Here is an 18,061-nt window from a genome sequence, read left to right as displayed (position 1 = left end):
CAGTCTGTAGTACACCTACACAGTATATTGGCCCTTCCCTTAAACGTGGACCACAGTCGCCATGCAAAAGCTGAGGATATCTAAGCATCAATGCCTGTCCTAATTGAGTAAAACCTGCCTCTCTACTTGACTCCCCACTGACTTGGACTCTTTTAAATTCCTCTACTGTACTTACCACGTCTTTGCCATTTGCTCCCATTCCCATAATCTATCAGTACTCCTCCAATCAATGCTTACCCGTGTCAATTCCACTGCTTTTTATCCTCTCTCTCTGTGAATTATTTTATCAGCAACTTCCCACGTCTATTCATCCTCCACCAACCATTTCTCAACCACTCCACACCCAGAAGCTCTCCTCTCTATCATACTTCACTCTGACAACTCCATCTGAATTTGCACCAATCCAACTATTACAATTGAGCTGCTCCTAAAAGCCACCCCTCTTCATTCTGTCACTTTTCAATTAACCTCTCCCAGCATATTTTAAGTATGATACTGTAATTTCCATCTTAGAATACCCACTGTTAGCCCCAAGAACTTGACCTGATTTTTGTCTTCCCCGATGTTTACACCAACAATCCAAACCTGGAAGCGAATTAACTCAATCTTCAGAATTCTCACCACGACTCTGCACTCACCCAAATCTCCAGACGTCTCACACAGATTCATGATACCCACCATTTATATCGTTCTCAAACTCCCTGCTGTCGTTCACACTAATGATTATGCCTCTATCATACATATTGTCTCCCAATTTTGCTTTCATGATACTGCCTTTGATTGGATCACCTTCTAGCTGACCAACAACACCATACCCTCTCTTGAAACGTGTGCACCTCTTGTGCAGCCCCATAGGGTTGGTCCTTAGCTGTCTCCTCTTCCCTCTTTAGACTTCATCTCGTGGCTAACTCATCTCCTCTTTTAGCTTTGTATAACATGTTCTGTTTTTAAAATAATTAACTCTTCGCCACTCACTACTTCAATGCATTAATATCCTCTAAAATCACTAACAGCCTCTCTGCCATTCATAACTGAATGCAACTACGTGGCCCGATGCTTCAATCCTAGAAAATTGACCTGATCTATCTCCTAGATCATAATAGAACCCTTTCTTGCCTTTTCTATTCATTCTCACTGACCTCCTTACACCATTCCCCATGGCTCTAAATCTGAGTGCCTAACCTTAAAGTTCAACAGTTAATCATTTTCACTGTTATAGGTGCCATGCACAACATGCTAAACATCTAGAAAATGTCACAAGCTCACCTTTCAATTTCTACTTATTACCATACTTCACAAGTTCTCTTAAATTCCTTTAGCACCCCTTTTATACACCTTTGTGCTGGTTAACGAAGTACTAAATATTGCCACTCACTATCTCTCACATTTCACACCCATGTCCTCTACCACCTTTATGTGGGGAAGTTGTCCTTACAACATATCTCCCTTTCCAAATGCCTTGTTCTTGCCTGAAGATGTATACATGGACTAACCTCTCCCATACCTGGTTCACACTTTCCCCAGCAACCTTCCTCCCTGTATCCTTCACTCTCATGCTCTGATCAACCTAAACATACGTCAACCACCCTGTGCGGTCATTACACACCACTCCTACACATTTCGTGCTCCACAAAACCAGAACACATGTAACCCCAAGAATTCAAGGACAGCCTCAGGATAAGCAGTTTGACGGTCACCTTCAAGGACAACCTTCTTTTCCTTAAGCTGCCTTCAACTGAGATCCCTGCCAGCTGATTGATGGATTGTTTTATTGTGCATAGCTGCATATTGTGTGTCTAATTAACACGTGTTCGAACATTCTGTCCTGTGATTACCCTATTTTGAGTGTTCAACTCCTTATGTCCTGTTGTGTGTAACATTCAACTAGCACAGAGACTAAAGAACCAAACTGTGCGATCGCTCTGTCTGGAACAAGCTTTGTGTACAGTACTCTCCTCATGCAATAATTGAATACAACAATGCAAAATATTTGAATTCATGTGTGCTAGAAATTTGTGTGCAAGATACATGAACTGGTCATTACTTTTCGGGCAGCCATCTGTTCCTCTGTATGCGTGCTTTTGTTTTGTTTAGATTATTGGTGAATTGAAAGTGAAATTTCAGCTGCTGCTAATGTTTTTTGTTTGCATAGAGGTGATACACTAGACATTGCAACCCATGTTGGTCTGCAGACATTGCTGGTAATACATATGAATTAGAAATACGGACAACAATTTCTCGAGGTAAAAAGCTCATGCGATCTTATATATTGGTCTAGACCACTTGGTAATATTTGGTGTCTGTGTCAGACTGATCCATTTGTTATCAATGGACAAGGTCTGGTTTCTTTGTGTATGCATGTTATAAAAACGAAGGTTTCATTTTTGTATGCTCCCTATGAAGAAATGCTGGTGTATTGTATAACATATAGATGGATACCTATTATCAAGCTTTATGGCATTAATGGTGTACACATGTGTATTAAAGAACATACAATTTAGTATTCAAATTCAACTTTTACTCTTGAATGTTTTATTCGCACTGATGGCCCTTTTGATATAACTATTTCACATTTCGTAACAACATATTCAGTGGTAATTGAATATATGACAATTGACAATACAATTTCACTTCAAGTCAGTATTTTTACAGAAACTTTGAAATATCTTGTATTGGTATCTTATGTGATTTCCAAATATTTGGAGTATATTTTTCCACAGGTACAACGTGTCTTTTGTAAAAGGTCTTCATTTCTTATTTTGTGACCGTTTGCACACACTTGCACTTACTAAGAGAAAAGGGGGAGCTTAAGGTGTGAAGCTATACAAAAGTGAATTCCTATAATCTGATACTGCTTTGAATTCAAGAAACGGGTATTTGACCTTTATTTACAGGACTAACTCTGCACATACATAACATATAAATGAACAATAAATACACATGCACCTATTTTAAGAATGTAGAACAAGTATAAGGCTTCTATTAAAACCTTATTTCATAACTAGCACCCTGATACCTGAGGGTTGTATGCTCTGCTATAAATGCAAAATAAATAAATATCTATGTGTGACAGTGATACACCTGAATGTTTACCTGTTTCATCCCCCTTTGGAGACCCCAATTTACATACATTTCACCCATGTATTTTCACATTCCGCAAGTGAGGCCAGCATCAAGTCTGCGCTCACGGTGTAATTAAAATGCTCTGTTTTTATTGGGAAAAATATCAAATTATTTTAAACCTAACACAACTGGTACCTATCGGAAAGGTAAAGAAAGGGTGTGAGCTTAATAATATGTCACACGGATGCAATGCCATTTGTTTCTAGGCAGTATGAACAACACATGCATACCTACACTATGATGAGGAGGTCAACTGTTAAGTGAAAGTTTGGCACATTGTACGTTCCCACATGCACAGTGAAAATTATACCATTGTGAAAAGTATAAATATATGTAAGATTTGACTTAAGTTAAGGTAGGGGTAGGGAGGACACCAGCTAGGTATTCAAGGTGTTGGAAAACACAAGTATAATGACCAGCGGGGATGCAATTATGCTACCATTAATCAATGGTTTTATCATGTGGGCAACACTGCCTGCCTCTGCACAATGCATGTTATCTGGCTACCAGAAATATTTCCAACACACAAAAGATAATCTGAATACCTTGGTTGTATGGATTCAAGAATTGAAAATTGAAGTTGTCCTTTCTTCTGCAGCCATCAACACATCTAGAATTTGGCCGCATCGTAATCTACACCACAAGTCTACGAGTCGTCAGAACAACCTTTGAAAGATGTGAGCTGGTGAGAAAGATCTTCCAAAATCATAGGGTCAAATCTGAAGAGAAAAATATTGCTTTGAACATTGACTATGTAAAGGAACTTGATGAAAGGTGCAGGAGGGTATCAGAAGTCCCATCACTGCCTGTTGTATTTATAGATGGCCATTACCTTGGGGTAAGTATCACCTTACACTTAACCAGATTGTGTTCAGTAAAAACAAAAACATGTGATATTGTCATTCTCGCAATACATATTATGTTAACTTTCTAATCTTTTGTTCTCATTTTGGCATGTTAATATCATCTCTCGTCTCTTAACTTGACTCTTCACTTACCTCTTAACTTGAACTTTATCACACAGCACACAACCCTCTACTTTCTAGCTGTTTATTACTAGCTTTCTCTTGTTTGCTATTTTACTTACAGTGGTAAATTGGTAAATGCACTACTGCACTGATATGAACCTCCGCTTTGAACTTCACTTATGTAAATAATTCATAGATGCATGAATGACACAAAAATCCCAATTGTTTTCATATTTGCTTTTTGTATTGTATATCATTTACACGTCACCAGATCTTACCATGTGTTGTTTCCAGCATCTACAATATAAAAGAACAAAGAAAACAAGCAGGCATTTTCTAAACATGGATTAATGTTACCGCATTTTGCATATAGAGATAAATCAACATGGAATGATTTCTAACTTTTCTGCACTGCAAAAATCCTAGCCACACGCACAGCATACAAATTCCTCACTTGGCACAAATCCCTTACCAAGGCATGTAATAATCTGATTCCCGCACGACTTCACTGTCTCTTGCAGTCCCAGTGTCAGCGCTAAACTCCTCCGTAAACTTGTGTGGGGGAGCACCAACTGATTATTCAGTCAGCGCTCTACCCCCTGGAAACTCCGTCTGTCTGTCTCCTCAGCCCAGCATGAACTAACTGTTCTCTTCATTTCTATTTCTCAAGAAAACCTTTACTCGTCCCTTTATTGACGTGGTTTTAACTGCCTACATTTTCTACCAATCAGGGTAAAAAGAATGTTCCCTGTGCCAGCCTTCGTTTTCAAAACAATGAAAGCTTCAGGTCCAGAGTTACTGTTTCACTTTGCTTCCTGCATCTTGCATATTTTCTGTTCTCACAAGCTGAATAAAACGCTAGTATGCATTTAAAAATGAATACAACCTAAACATGGATTACACCTCATTTTGCATAGAAGACTACTTTCTCATGTTAAAAGTTAGCACTTAGTAGTTATGTTAATAATGTTAGTTGGTTATCTATTCTAATGTAGTCTTCATACATGAAGCATCCAAAATACATGGTGCATCTCATTATTTGAACCTGGCAGCACACTAATAGGTCGATTCATGGAAATAATGTACGCTGAAATTTTCGGCGCAAGCGTGCGAAAGCGTGCGAATCGCAGTGCCAGTGCGAAAATCGCAGCAAAACCCGCTCACACCGATTCATGGAAGTCCGTGCGCGAGGAAATTCCAGGATGTGCGCCAAAATACTGCGTGGCGCACGCCGGCGCACACGTCTTCAAACCGCGTGCACTAAGCGCACATAGCGCGGTGCACACAACAAAAGTAGGCGTAACACGGGGCGCGACACGCGGAATGGGGAACAACGTGTGAAAATGAGGGCATTACGGGGGAAGTACAGGAGGCAAGTGCGCGGAACGCCCACACTCGCGCCTACAACACGTATTCATGGAATCGAATAGGGCAAACCAGCGCACGGGCAAAGACGCGCACAGGCCTAAACACGTCCGCCACACAAAGGCAGGCGGTAGCGTCCCTGCGCATGAAAGAAATGTGCACCAAAACGTGCGCTAACAAAAAGGACGTATATACAGCCATGATGAATGTCCCATACTGTGGCCCTCTAGGACAAATGACGTGCAAAGGGGTACGCGACAAACACTGACACCCGCTGTGTGAAAAATAGCGTGTGCGTGTTTTTTGGGGGTGCGCGGGAAGTTTCACACGCGATAGGTCTTGGGCGAGCGGGGTACGTGTATTTCAGGGGTTCGTGTGAAGTTTCACACGCGATTGGCCTTGGGCGCGCGGGGTACATGTAAATCTGGGGTGCGCAGGAAGTTTCACACGCGATTGGCCTGGGTACGTGTATTTCAGGGGTGCGCGAGAAGTTTCACACGCGATTTTGCTGTCAGAGCGGGGAACGTGTATTTCAGGGGTGCGCTGGGAGTCCTACACGTGAATTGGCAGTGTGGGTCCCCCCAGGTGTCCCCTCTACCCCCTCCACGACCCCTGCAGGCAGCCCACACCACAGGGGACTACCCTGCACCCCTGGTCATCCACCATGGGCATGCCCTCCAGCCAAGGAACATGTAACTTTGCAATATGATGAACAACTCATGTCCCCCTGCACCCCCACTGACCAGCAGTCAGTGGCCCCTGGCAGCAGGCCCCCGCTCATGTCCCCCTGCACCTCCACCCCCCAGCAGTCAGGGGCCCCTGCCAGCAGGCCCCCACTCATGTCCCACTCATGTCCCCCTGCACCCCCACCCCCCAGCAGTCAGGGGCACCTGGCAGCAGGCCCCCACTCATGTCCCCCTGCACCCTCACCCCCCAGCAGTCAGGGGCACCTGGCAGCAGGCCCCCGCTCATGTCCCCCTGCACCTCCACCCCCAGCAGTCAGGGGCCCCTGCCAGCAGGCCCCCACTCATGTCCCACTCATGTCCCCCTGCACCCCCACCCCCCAGCAGTCAGGGGCACCTGGCAGCAGGCCCCCACTCATGTCCCCCTGCACCCTCACCCCCCAGCAGTCAGGGGCACCTGCCAGCAGGCCCCAACTCATGTCCCCCTGCACCCCCACCCCCCAGCAGTCAGGGGCACCTGCCAGCATGCCCCCACTCATGTCCCACTCATGTCCCTCTGCACCCCACCCCCCAGCAGTCAGGGGCACCTGCCAGCCGGCCCCCACTCATGTCCCCTAGCACCCCCACCCCCCAGCAGTCAGGGGCCCCTGCCAGCAGGCCCCCACTCATGTCCCCTTGCACCCCCACCCCCCAGCAGTCAGGAGCCCCTGCCAGCAGGCCCCCACTCATGTCCCCCTGCACCCCCACCCCCCAGCAGTCAGAGGCCCCTGCCATCAGACCCCCACTAATGTCCGCTGCACCCCCACCCTCAGCAGTCAGGGGAACCTGCCAGCAGGCCCCCACTCATGTCCCCTTGCACCCCCACCCCCCAGCATTCAGGGGCCCCTGCCAGCAGGCCCCCACTCATGTCCCCCTGCACCCCCACCCCCAGCAGTCAGGGGCACCTGGCAGCAGGCCCCCACTCATGTCCCCCGGCACCCCCACCCCCCATCAGTCAGGGGCACCTGCCAGCAGGCCCCCACTCATGTCCCCTTGCACCCCCACCCCCCAGCAGTCAGGGGCCCCTGCCAGCAGGCCCCCACTCATGTCCCCCTGCACCCCCACCCCCCAGCAGTCAGGGGCACCTGGCAGCAGGCCCCCACTCATGTCCCCCTGCACCCCCACCCCCCAGCAGTCAGGGGCACCTGCCAGCAGGCCCCCACTCATGTCCCCTTGCATCCCCAGCCCCCAGCAGTCAGGGGCCCCTGCCAGCAGGCTCCCACTCATGTCCCAATCATGTCCCCCTGCACCCCCACCCCCAGCAGTCATGGGCACCTGGCAGCAGGCCCCCACTCATGCCCCCCTGTACCCCCACTCCCGAGCAGTCAGGGGCTCCTGCCAGCAGGCCCCCACTCATGTCCCCTTGCACCCCCACCCCCCCCAGCAGTGCAGGCACCTGCCAGCAGGCCCCCACTCATGTCCCCCTGCACCCCCACCCCAAGCAGTCAGGGGCACCTGGCAGCAGGCCCCCACTCATATCCCCCTGCACCCCCACCCCCCAGCAGTCAGGGGCACCTGCCAGCAGGCCCCCACTCATGTCCCCTTGCAACCCCACCCCCAGCAGTCAGGGGCCCCTGCCAGCAGGCCCCCACTCATGTCCCACTCATGCCCACCTGCACCCCCACCCCCCAGCAGTCAGGGGCACCTGGCAGCTGGCCCCCACTCATGCCCCCCTGCACCCCCACCCCCCAGCAGTCAGGGGCACCTGGCAGCTGGCCCCCACTCATGTCCCCCTGCACCCCCACCCCCCAGCAGCCAGGGGCACCTGCCAGCAGGCCCCCACTCATGTCCCACTCATGTCCCCCTGCACCCCCACCCCCCAGCAGTCAGGGGTACCTGTCAGCAGGCCCCCACTCATGTCCCCTAGCACCCCCACCCCCAGCAGTCAGGGGCCCCTGCCAGCAGGCCCCCACTCATGTCCCTTGCACCCCCACCCCCCAGCAGTCAGGGGCCCCTGCCAGCAGGCCCCCACTCATGTCCCACTCATGTCCCCCTGCACCCCCACCCCCCAGCAGTCAGAGGCCCCTGCCAGCAGGCCCCCACTAATGTCCCCTGCACCCCCACCCTCAGCAGTCAGGGGAACCTGCCAGCAGGCCCCCACTCATGTCCCCTTGTACCCCCACCCCCAGCAGTCAGGGGCCCATGCCAGCAGGCCCCCACTCAAGTCCCACTCAGGTCCCCCTGCACCCCCACCCCCCAGCAGTCAGGGGCACCTGCCAGCAGGCCCCCACTCATGTCCCCTTGCACCCCCACCCCCCAGCAGTCAGGGGCCCCTGCCAGCAGGCCCCCACTCATGTCCCCTTGCACCCCCACCCCCCAGCAGTGCAGGGCACCTGCCAGCAGGCCCCCACTCATGTCCCACACATGTCCCCCTGCACCCCCACCCCCAAGCAGTCATGGGCACCTGCCAGCAGGCCCCCGCTCATGTCCCCTAGCACCCCCACCCCCCAGCAGTCAGGTGCCCCTGCCAGCAGGCCCCCACTCATGTCCCTTGCACCCCCACCCCCCAGCAGTCAGGGGCCCCTGCCAGCAGGCCCCCACTCATGTCCCACTCATGTCCCCTGCACCCCCACCCCCCAGCAGTCAGAGGCCCCTGCCAGCAGGCCCCCACTAATGTCCCCTGCACCCCCACCCTCAGCAGTCAGGGGAACCTGCCAGCAGGCCCCCACTCATGTCCCCTTGCACCCCCACCCCAGCAGTCAGGGGCCCCTGCCAGCAGGCCCCCACTCATGTCCCACTCATGTCCCCCTGCACCCCCACCCCCCAGCAGTCAGGGGCACCTGCCAGCAGGCCCCCACTCATGTCCCCTTGCACCCCCACACCCCAGCAGTCAGAGGCCCCTGCCAGTAGGCCCCCACTCATGTCCCCTTGCACCCCCACCGCCCAGCAGTCAGGGGCCCCTGCCAGCAGGCCCCCACTCATGTCCCCTTGCACCCCCACCCCCCAGCAGTGCGGGGCACCTGCCAGCAGGCCCCCACTCATGTTCCACTCATGTCCCCCTTCAACCCCACCCCCCAGCCATCAGGGGCACCTGGCAGCAGGCCCACTCATGTCCCCCTGCACCCCCACCCCCCAGCAGTCAGGGGCACCTGCCAGCAGGCCCCCACTCATATCCCCTTGTACCCCCAGCCCCCAGCAGTCAGGGGCCCCTGCCAGCAGGCCCCCACTCATGTCCCAATCATGTCCCCCTGCACCCCCACCCCCAGCAGTCAGGGGCACCTGGCAGCAGGCCTCCACTCATGTCCCCCTGCACCCCCACTCCCCAGCAGTCAGGGGCTCCTGCCAGCAGGCCCCCACTCATGTCCCCTTGCACCCCCACCCCCCAGCAGTCAGGGGCCCCTGCCAGCAGGGCCCCACTCATGTCCCCTTGCACCCCCACCCCGCAGCAGTGCAGGCACCTGCCAGCAGGCCCCCACTCATGTCCCCCTGCACCCCCACCCCCAAGCAGTCAGGGGCACCTGGCAGCAGGCCCCCACTCATGTCCCCCTGCACCCCCACCCCCCAGCAGTCAGGGGCACCTGCCAGCAGGCCCCCACCCATGTCCCCTTGCACCCCCACCCCCCAGCAGTCAGGGGCCCCTGCCAGCAGGCCCCCACTCATGTCCCACTCATGTCCCCCTGCACCCCCACCCCCAGCAGTCAGGGGCACCTGGCAGCAGGCCCCCACTCATGTCCCCCTGCACCCCCACCCCCCACCAGTCAGGGGCACCTGCCAGCAGGCCCCCACTCATGTCCCCCTGCACCCCCACCCCCCAGCAGCCAGGGGCACCTGCCAGCAGGCCGCCACTCATGTCCCCTTGCACCCCCAACCCCCAGCAGTCAGGGGCCCCTGCCAGCAGGCCCCCACTCATGTCCCCTTGCACCCCCACCCCCCAGCAGTCAGGGGCCCCTGCCAGCAGGCCCCCACTCATGTCCCACTAATGTCCCACTGAACCCCCACCCCCCCAGCAGTGAAATGGCGATTCCATGACACAAACCAAAAGTCTACTATGTACATCAACACATGTCCCCACACGAAGGCAGGCGCTAGCGTCCCTGCACATTAAAAAAATGTGCGCTATCAAAAAGCACGTATATACAGCTCTGATGAATTTCCCATACTGTGGCCCTCCAGGACAAATGACGTGCAAACGGGTACGCGACAAACACGGACACCCGCTGTGTCAACAATAGCGTGTATTTCATGGGTGCGCGGGAAGGTTCACATGCGATTGTGCCTGGGTGAGCGGGGTACGTGTACTTCAGGGGCTCGCGGGAAGTTGGGCTCGCGTGAAGTTTTACACGTGATTGGGCCTGTGCGAGCGGGTTACATGTAAATCTGGGGTGGGCGGGGAAGTACAGGAGGCAAATGCGCGGAACGCCCACACGCACGCGCCAAAAAAGACACGCTAATCCGGAAACACGTACGCCAGCAGGAAGCAGGCGTACGTGTACCCGCGAAGCATAAAAGTGCGCGCAAACAACAAGCAAGCTCAGACGCCAGGATGAACATACAGTTCCTAGCAGCAGTGGTCGTGGGGTACCGCAGGAGGAGGAGGAGGATAGTCAGGCCCAGAATTTTCACACCCAGAACAAGCCTTTTTGGCATGCCTGATGACCAGGTGTATGGGAGGTACAGGTTTCCACCTCACATAATACTCAACCTGGTCAGTGAGTGGGAGGATGACCTCACATCACCCACCCTCTGCTCCCAAGCACTCAGCCCCCTGGAGAAGGTCCTCAATGTACTGCACTTTTTGGCCACCGGATCATTTCAGCGGACAAGTGCCATAGTGGGGGGGGGGTGTCACAGGCCACACAGTCATGCTGCCTACACCAGGTCTTGGCCATCATGACTGCACGCCCATCAGTGCGCAGGCACATATACCTGCCCAGAACACCTGCAGAAAGGCAGGCTGTCGTCCAGGATTTCTACGGGGTGGCACAATTCCCCAAAGTCCTAGGTGCCATTGATTGCACCCATGTGGCCCTACGTCCCCCCAGGGTATCAGAGCACATCTATAGAAACCGCAAGCACTGACATTCCATCAACGTGCAGGTAGTATGTGATGCCAAGGGAATCATCACCTCAGTATATGCCAACTATCCAGGGTCCACCCACGACAGTTTTATTTACAGAATGTCAACCCTAAACCGGGACCTAGAAGCTGGGCGGCATGGCGATACATGACTGCTTGGTGAGTATAACTGCCACAGCACATGCATGCATGCCAGATACTGAGTAATGTCACAACCCCACTAATGATACCCATCACCACCTCCCCAGGGGACAGTGCCTACCCTCTCAGCACCCACATGATGACACCAATTCGGAACCCCACCACGCCACCCGAGGTAAGACAACACAGCCCATATTGCAACCCGGGGCATAGTGGAGCGCACATTCGGAGTGCTCAAGTCACGCTTTCGCTCCCTTGACCGTTCTGGTGGGCAGCTTTTATACGCTCCCCCAGTAGTGTGCAGGATCATAGTGGCAGCATGTGTCCTGCAAAACGTTGCAACACGCCGGGGCCTGCCGGTGGACATGGTGGTGCCCCCACATCACCAACCACATGCACGCCCGCTGCACATGGGAGGGGAAAGGGCACGGGGTGAGGCAGCCCGAACACAGCTGGTGGTTAATTACTTCACTTAGAATCACACCCCTGTGGAGTGCACACAGCCCTGCCACATACCAGCTGACAATCAATGATGATGACATGAGGGACAGCCAACTGTCACAACCATACTATCCTGAGATTGGTCACCTGGATGTGTCCCTACCTACAGAAACACCACCAATGCTGTGTCATCAAAAGACACATACGCTGCTAAATGCATGACCCCCTTGCAAAATACAACATGAGAACAGTGCCATGTCACCCAACCCCTCCCCAGCACCGCCACCCAACACACCATGGCATGTCATGCTATGTGAGAGCAAACAAAGCAATCCCAAAAACCTGACACAAGTGTCACAAAGTACAGTGTCCCTAATGGAAACTGGCCACACACAATATGCTCCTAGTAATGTTGAACTAACAACACACATGACCAAATACTTACCAACTAAACAATGCATCTAGACAAGTTCAAACATTTCTAAAACATGACAGTACTAAGTTAAAGTAGTCGTAGTCATACAACCTGAATATGTCACCACATCGCCCCCTTCAAACTGTAGTCTTGCAGCCTTCAAAATTGGTCTGTGTACTGCATACAACATGAACTCCATCTCCAAAGTAGACGGCCTTGTGAAGACATGAGGAATGAACCTGCAAATTCAGAGGGAGACATGGAAGCAAAATCATACATTAATACACCATGCAGTGTACAATACAACAACAATATACACAAGGAATGTCTACACAGTATTGACTACAGACTGCCCACACAGCTCATGGGAGCCCAACGTCACTGTGTACATCACTGTCACTTGGTCACACCCTTTGCAAGCCCATGGAAACGGGAAGCAGGAGGGGTGTGTGTCTCATGAACCCAAGCATCTAACCCAAACTCAGGACAAGCCTGCATGTGCCCAGCCGGAATACAGTGGATGCCCCCGGGAGCCCCACAAGGCAACACACTGTCAAATTATTTAAAAAATCAAAAATGGCCATATGGGGGACAGGGAGGGGCACCCAGGAGGTCCGAGGACAGGATGCGCAACAACAGCCACCTGTGTGGATGTTGGGAAAAAAAACACCTCCATGGGCTCATGGCCTGCATGGCTATGCCAATGTGGGAGAACTGCTGCCGTCGCTCTCATGACCCTCTGCTGCTGCATCAGGAGGTGGTGGTGCTATGGGAGGCAGCCCACGCAAAGCCCATGGCAGCAAGCATGCGGGTGTGGAAGGTCTCGTTCTGGAGGATTATAGTGCGGAGATCCCCATGCAACACATGACGTGATGCCCGGATCTCCTCCCGAGTTGCCCGCATCTCAGCTGAGAGCGTACTTGTGAGGTGCTCCAGCCGCTGTTCTGCCCTAAAATTAGCGGAAGTCTCAAGCTCAAGAAGAGTCTGCCTGAGGTTATGGAGTTCTTCACTCAGGGCTTCCCCGTGGGCCTGGGACTCTATTGAGATGGATTGGCGCAGAGTCTCCAGTGCCGCCCGTCGGTCCCTGTTGGACGCCAACATGTCTTCCCTGTGTGATTGGCAATGGAGTCTGTTGCCTGCTGTAGTTGCTCCATCTGCCTTTCAGGGGGGATAATGGAAGTGGCCACCCTCTCCATTTCCTGAGCCATCATTTCAACTGATGCTGACTGTTGGGTTGCCATAGCGTACATGGAGGTCTCCCATACGCTATTACCTGGTGGCGTACGGCCACCGTGTCGACGGGCACCACACCTGTTTGGGGCAAGGCGATGTACACCTTGCTGTGCTGGCACCGCCTGAGGCTGCAGGACTGCATTCCCCCTCTGATCTGCTGGTCCAGGAACAGGATCAGATGCTGTGGAGTGTGACCCTGCATCCGTAACCACCAAAGGCGCCTCTACCAACACTGACATCCCCATAGAGGGATCTACCCCTGGTGCAGGTGGGTTGGCCAGAACAGAATCCCTGCCAGAAACACTTACCTGTGAGGGCACATAGGTCTCATCATCCGAATCAGCACCTGAATAGAGGTCTGGGGAGGTGCACCCAGAGACACCCATGGAAAGTGTGGTCTGCAGGAGGATTGGGTTCTCACCCACCACCACACCACGTCCCCCGCTGGTGCCCGGTCGTGCCTGGGATTCCTCCTGGGTCTGCACCATCTCCTCAACCTCAACAGCATCAAGTGCGTCATCCCCTGCAAAAACATGAAAGAGAAAAAATGGAAACAGGCATTAGCACCATAGCACACAAATAGGCCTGTTAAGCTACAGAACCAGTACATGATTCACACATGTCCCACATGACTATAACCCCCCCATGCCCGCACTGTCACTGAGTAGTAAGGGGAGGCAAAAGGCAGACACTGATGACACCAATATGGGAGAGCAACACATTTGCTGCATGCTGGGTTGCACTACCATCACACATTGGCCTGTGAGTGGCATGTCCAATACACATACATGACACATGGCAGCACACAGATGGCATTTAGCATAGCCATGGTACATTTGACAAGTACAGCCATATGTCAGTGATTGAGTACTGTCACCCATCCATGTGAGATGGACATGATGACATGAAAAATGCTGCATACTGTGACTAAGTACACATGTGCCACTCACGGCAACACATGCAAGGTACAAGAATACAGTAATAGTTGGCTGATCTATTTTTCGTCACATTGACATTGCAGGAAACATCTGTCATTTTCCACATGCAAACAGGCACTCATCTAAACATTTGTGCTGGCCAATACTCCATCGGCCTGAATGGTCTCATTGAGTACATAACCAGGTAAAGCATTGCCCCAGTGTGGCCAGTAAACAATGACCGAAGCATATCACATATATCACAATATGGTTGATAAATGTCTAGCAAAAAAGGGGAGAGTGGAACATATTATCCTGAAGGCACACTTACAAATTCTGACCAATGTAGTTGCAAGGTGGCAGTACAAGGTCAACTGCACAATTGTGGACCTAATAGGATACTGTGGGCAGAAGGGATGCAGTCATAGCCAAATACAAGGCACGTGATCCCATGTGAGGAAGGAAGTGGGTGACCCATAACACTCTGGAATACACACCCTCACCTGGCACTCAATCAGAACCCGTCACCCAAAATACATACACATGCACTACACACACACGCATGGGCACTCACCGGACAATGCTTCATAATCAGGTAGTTCTCCCACACCTCAGATCTGTTCCTCTGTAACGAAGGTCCCAGCAACTGACTCATGTTCAGTGAGTTCGTTGTCCTCTTGTGGAGACCCACCGCCATTCACCAGAGTAGCGGCATGATTTGAGGCCAGCTTGTCCTTTGCTCTGCGTTTTAGGTCGTTCCACCGCTTGTAGCCATCATCAGCTGAGCGCCTCACAAATCCAAGAGCACTTATGTGGTTGGCAATGGTCTGCCAGTGTGCCTTACGTTGACCAGGTGTGGTCTTGGACCCTGCAGTCACCACCATTTCGAGGCTATGTTGCGACACATAGCTCACAAGTGCATTAAGCTCCGCGTCATTAAAGCAAGGCTTCCTTGACGTGCCGGAGTGTGTAGCCGTGCCTGGGGTCTCAGCCTGTCGTGCCAGAGCACCCTTCTTCCTCTTTTTAGAAGGTGGAGCGTAGCCAGAGTGGCTAACGCCGCTCTGGTCAGTAGGGGCAGAATCACTGGTGGACTCGGTTGTTGGAGTGTGCAAATTCACATTGACCATAGGACTTGGTGCAGGCATTGTCTGAAGTGTGTTGTTGGCAGGGGGAACATCAGTATGATGGACCGTGACCAACACTCTCCTGGCTGGGAGAGTCAGAGCTGGGGCGGATGGAGCTGCAGCTGCCCCTGCAGCCTCACCAACCTGCATACTTGGGGCAGCAGATGATATAGCTGCCCCAGATCCACGTGCCTTGGTAACAACTTGCACACATGGCCTAGACTTGCTGACCTGGAAGTCAGCCAGGGAGTCATCCTGTGCCAGGTCAGGTGCCACAATGGGCTGGTCCAACAGGGGCTGAGCTGGGATGGTCTCAGCCACGTTTCCCTCAACCATGGGGGGGGGAGCATGGGTGTCCCTGATTGGTCCTCCACACATGGGGGTCTAGGGGCACCCTGCAAATTCTGGCCACGTCCCCTACCGCACCCACCACGTCCACTTTTTGTAGGTCGGCCATCTTTGCCTCCCTTACCGCTTGGTGTCCTCCCAACCATGGCACTGATGTTGTTGTGCGTATGGGAGGAGCAGTAAACTATTGTCCTGGGCAATTGGGGGTCAAAGGGGTAGGGTACTAGATGGAATTCGTACCCAAGTGCTCTAACAAGGGTGTCTGTGACCACTGGGGGAAGATGACGGGTCACGCAACGCACAGGCAGCCCAAAAACAAAAATAAACGTGCACGCAACCCCTCGTAGACCACGTGCGTGGAAAAATGAACCCGCACTACGCTGTGGCACCCAGAAACACAAAAATAAGCGTATGCGTAATACACACAGCCTACAATGACCTCTGAAGGGGAGTGCGACACACGGGGCAAGCACAGTTGCTAAGTACGTGCGGAACTCACCGTCTGCCTGGAATAAGAACGTGAAAAATACGCACGTGTGCGCGTTGGCAACACCCCCGCCAAAAGAAGAATTGTACGCTGTCTGAGGAGACAGGACAAAAGGAGAAGTGAACACTGTTTGAGGAAACAGGCCCAAAAAAAGTATAAAAATGAAAGCTGTCAGAGGTAACAGGGAGTACGAACTTGAAACGCTGTGAAGTAATCGCGTGTGAACCGACAAGAAGAACAGAATTCACCCACTCGCTCTCCACGAAAAGCACGTACAAGAAAATGGCGTTCTACACGTACCTTTTAAACCGGCCCACACGTACACGTCACTTACGCGTGTACACGTCCTTTCCTCCAATTACACGCGCTGACACTCGGACGTGCAGCTTTTCCACATGTGCTCTGTCATCACTTGCTATGAGGGAAACACCTGCGCGTGTCACGTCACAGACACGCTTACGCGCTAAGGGCCTTTGGTCCAATGAAATCGCATACGTGCACTGACGTGCTTACGTGCTAAGGGCCTTTCCTTTCACGTGCCAAATCACTCCGTATCAAGCTGGCCACACGTTCACACACGGAAGACCACGCTCCTGCCCAGAAGGCAGAATTACTGCCCCCCAGAGCCCTGAGCACGCTCCCACCTGCCATCTGCTGCTGCCTGATTGCCTGCTGCCCACGTGCCCTGCCATTTGCTGCCTGCGCGTCAGCCAGGGGTGCTGTTGCTGTGACCACCCCTGATGGAACCGAAGACTCCCGACTGCTATTCCATCGCTCCACAGCCCAGCCCCAGGACCCAGTTGCCCACCCAAACCATGCCCCTGGGGTTGCCATGTCGGGCACTACCCCATCTGGCACCACTGGCAACCCCCAGCCAGAGAGGCAGAGGGGCACCAGCTTCACTGCCACCGAAGTTGGTGTCCTGGTGGAGCAAGTCCTGGGGCAGTATGATGCCCTCTTCGGAAGTTTGCGCGCCGACAAGGAAGGACGGACTCGGATCTGGATGGACATCGTGACTGCCATCAACGCGGAGGGGGTGGCAGTCCGCGACTTCCAACATGTCAAGAAGCGCTGGCAGGACTTCAGGTCCAGGACCCTCAACAAGGCCCAGCGCCTCTTGAAGGCAGCGGATGCTAAGGGGCGCCGGGGCCACCTGTCGGAACATCAGATGAGGGTCCTGGAACGCATATGCCCAGCACTCCATGTCCGGGTCCTTGAGAGGCAGACCCGTCTGGAGTCGAGCGGTAAGTGTACATGCATACTGATTGGAAGCTGTGCATGTGGTGGTGTGCCAGTAGTGTGCAGGTTGTACATGTGGTTTTGTAGGGCCATGTATGGATGTGTATGTACAGGGCTGTGAGGCTGACACATGCACGTCCTTTCATGTGTGAGACACATGGATGGTGTATGTGTGGGTAAGCATGCAGGCCAAATTCAGATGCATGAGCACACATGTTTGGATTACTGTGTATGTAAGTTGGCATGGTTGTGGTGTCACACATTGATGTTGGTTCCAGCTGCAAGTATCAGCACCGTATACATGTGCATGTGTGTGTATTTGACATGGGTGCAACAGTGATCCAACATGGATGCATGTGAGACTGATATGTAGAAGACTGATTGCCAGATGTGACATGGATGCAGATCTCATCACTGCAACAGATGGCGGAGGTGTACACATGCATGTAAGTGTGGTGGCGTGTGTGCCTGTCTAGTGCTCTCCCTGTGTTTCATGTGATGTCTGGCTCACCTTTGTCTGG

General features: G+C 52.9%; 1 protein-coding gene across 1 annotated transcript in view; it reads left to right on the top strand.

Moving 5' to 3' along the window:
• Positions 1-18,061, top strand: part of GRXCR1 (glutaredoxin and cysteine rich domain containing 1) — a 521,709-nt gene that overhangs the window by 400,958 nt on the left and 102,690 nt on the right. Inside the window, exon 2 of the mRNA XM_069630333.1 lies at positions 3,722-3,961. Coding sequence (XP_069486434.1) covers positions 3,722-3,961 — 240 coding nt within the window. The remainder of the gene's footprint in view (positions 1-3,721; positions 3,962-18,061) is intronic.

Source organism: Ambystoma mexicanum, chromosome 6q (assembly GCF_040938575.1).
Source record: "Ambystoma mexicanum isolate Mex_15411 chromosome 6q, UKY_AmexF1_1, whole genome shotgun sequence".
NCBI lineage: Eukaryota > Metazoa > Chordata > Amphibia > Caudata > Ambystomatidae > Ambystoma > Ambystoma mexicanum.
The sequence above is the reverse complement of the archived record's forward strand: the minus strand, read 5'-3'. Positions and strand labels throughout refer to the sequence as shown.